This window comes from Pleurodeles waltl, chromosome 6 (assembly GCF_031143425.1).
Source record: "Pleurodeles waltl isolate 20211129_DDA chromosome 6, aPleWal1.hap1.20221129, whole genome shotgun sequence".
Classification (NCBI taxonomy): Eukaryota; Metazoa; Chordata; class Amphibia; order Caudata; family Salamandridae; genus Pleurodeles; species Pleurodeles waltl.
The window spans coordinates 1,124,909,787-1,124,912,202 of record NC_090445.1 but is presented as its reverse complement, the minus strand read 5'-3'; the positions used below and the strand labels follow the sequence as shown (position 1 = coordinate 1,124,912,202).

Genomic DNA, 2,416 nt, shown 5'->3' with positions numbered 1-2,416 from the left:
TATCCCTGGTGCCTAGAGGTTTCTGCCCCCCCTGGGGCAGATCAGCCTAATAAAAGGCCGATCTGCCCCCAGGCGGGGCAGAAAAGGCCTTAAAAAAAAATGCCCCCCCCTGGGAGCGACCCTTGCCCAAGGGGTCGCTCCCTTATGTCAATTTCATTTTTTAAATACATCCCTAGTGTCTAGTGGGCGTTTTGACAGCCGGATTGCTTTCAATCCGGCTGCCAAAATGCAGAGAGAGACTTCAAAGTAAAGGAAATAACTTTCCTTCCCTTTGAAGCCTCTCTCGGCCTCCCCCACTTGATCGGAAGAGAAAGGCAAAGCTGGGCTTCCAGCGCGATGGGAGGAGGCTCTGTGACAATCAGCGCGCGCTCGCGCGCTGACATCACGGGGGGTTGGGGGGTCGAGGGTGGAAGGGGAAGGGCTAGCGTTCCCTCTGGGCTGCGTGCCCAGGACATAATGGTTACGTCCTGGGCACAGCAGCACTGTGCCGCAGGACGTAACCATTACGTCCGCGGCACAGAAGGGGATAAGAAGCGTCGGACTTCTTCAAAAGGCCCACACAAAAGAAGAGTTGTAAGATGGAAGAGATCTTCTAAGAAGAAGAGAACACGTTCTAGTGTGAATATTTTTTAAATCAACTATCATGGCCTTCGGACACTGCGCCTCGGGTGAATGCGCCAAATCCGAGCTAGATCTGTTTTCTCTCAAACCCACACAGACCAGCATCGAGAACAGTTTTTTCATGGAAGTATCACCTATGGGCGCTCTGACGCCGCTTACACCGATAGAGTTTTATGTGTCGGGGTCCAAGGATATGTACCTGGATCTCAACAACACTCTGCTACACCTCGTCTGTAAAATAAACAAAGCGAATGGCGCCGACATCAAGGATGATGCTACAGTGGCCCCGATCGCATACCCCATCGCAACCATGTTTAATCAAGTGGACATTAACCTAGGCGATCGACTCGTCACGCAGTGTGATAACATGTATGCCTACAGGTCCTACATAGAGAGTATTCTAAATTACGGTTGCGACGCCCTGGACACACAACTTTCAGCGGGACTCTTTTACAAAGACACCGAAGCACGTTTTCAGAAAACGGCTTTGGACGGGGGCAATGAGGGTTTTAAAAAAAGAGCCACCTTCGCAGCCGGCAGTAGGCAGTTTGATCTCCTGGGGCGCATACATTCAGACCTTTTCTTCCAAGACAAGCTGCTAGTCAACGGTATAGATCTCAAGATCAAACTCAGTCGTAACAAGGACGCTTTCTGCCTCATCAGCGGCGATGCGGAGCAGTATAAACTGGTTATATTGTCCGCAAGCCTGTTTGTAAAGAGAGTGAAAGTGCCCCCGAGCATCAGACTAGCCCATGCAGAAGCTTTACAATTAATGAACGCCAAACACGCCATTGAAAGAGTTGCTCTGAAGATATTCAGCATCCCCGCCGGTAGTAGATTAACGCAGCAGCAGAATCTATTTCTGGGGCAATTACCGAAACTCATCATCATAGGGTTTGTGGACAATACAGCTTTTAGCGGCCTCTACAACTCTAACGCTTTCAACTTCAAACACTACGACATCAACTGCGCAGCTTTGGTTCATGAGGGCGCTGTGATACCCGCAAAACCGTTCACGCCGAATTTTGAAACATCCAATTTTGTCCGGGAATATCTTGGTCTGGTCTCGATAACTGGGAAACATCTGCGGGACTCAGGAGTCGTTGTTTCAAGAGAGGGGTATGCGGCCGGCTAGACGCTGTTTGCGTTCAACCTGACTCCTGACATGGAAGACGGTGACCACTACAACCTGATCAAAAACGGAAATCTAAAAGCTGAAATACTTTTTACACAGGCCTTGGCGACCAATGTGAACATGGTTGTATTCTCTGTATTTGACAGCGTTATTCAGGTCAATCACGCCCGCCAACTTATGTTTGACTATCATTAAAAGCTTGTAAAATGGACACTACTGAGATACGTTACTTCTTAAGTAGACATAAATACGCTAAGATATACTTTTTAGGTGTATTTCCTAGCGATGGGTTACCTGAAAAGATAGGCCCAGAAAGACCCTGCACCCCCGTCTTTAACACTGACCCTCATTACAAGGGCGGTACACACTGGGCTGCAATGTTTCTTGATGTAGACAAGGTTATAGTGTTGGACAGTTTAGCCGAGTTCCCCGAGCATAACATTTATACAAAACCGATATTTAAATATGTAAAAAAGCATCACCCACGGTTGTGTATAACAAACTGCGTGTACAGGATTCTCTAGCTATCACATGTGGGGAGAATTGTATATATTCCGTTAGTAAAATGTCTGAAGATATGACGTTTAGAATTTTTTTAATCTGTATTCAGCGGATCTAGTAAACAACGATGGTATTGTTATGAAATATGTGAATGAAAAA

At 47.1% G+C, this 2,416-nt stretch overlaps 1 protein-coding gene across 1 annotated transcript; it reads left to right on the top strand.

Moving 5' to 3' along the window:
- Positions 1 to 643: 643 nt before the first annotated feature.
- LOC138301742 (uncharacterized protein F54H12.2-like) lies at positions 644 to 1,756 on the top strand. The gene has a single exon (XM_069242252.1). It carries the CDS (start codon positions 644 to 646, stop codon positions 1,754 to 1,756), a length of 1,113 nt encoding a protein of 370 aa, XP_069098353.1.
- The last annotated feature ends 660 nt before the right edge of the window (positions 1,757 to 2,416 follow it).

Coding starts and splice junctions, on each gene's coding strand:
- LOC138301742 (XM_069242252.1), top strand. CDS start 644: ATGGCCTTCGGACACTGCGCCTCGGGTGAATGCGCCAAATCCGAGCTA.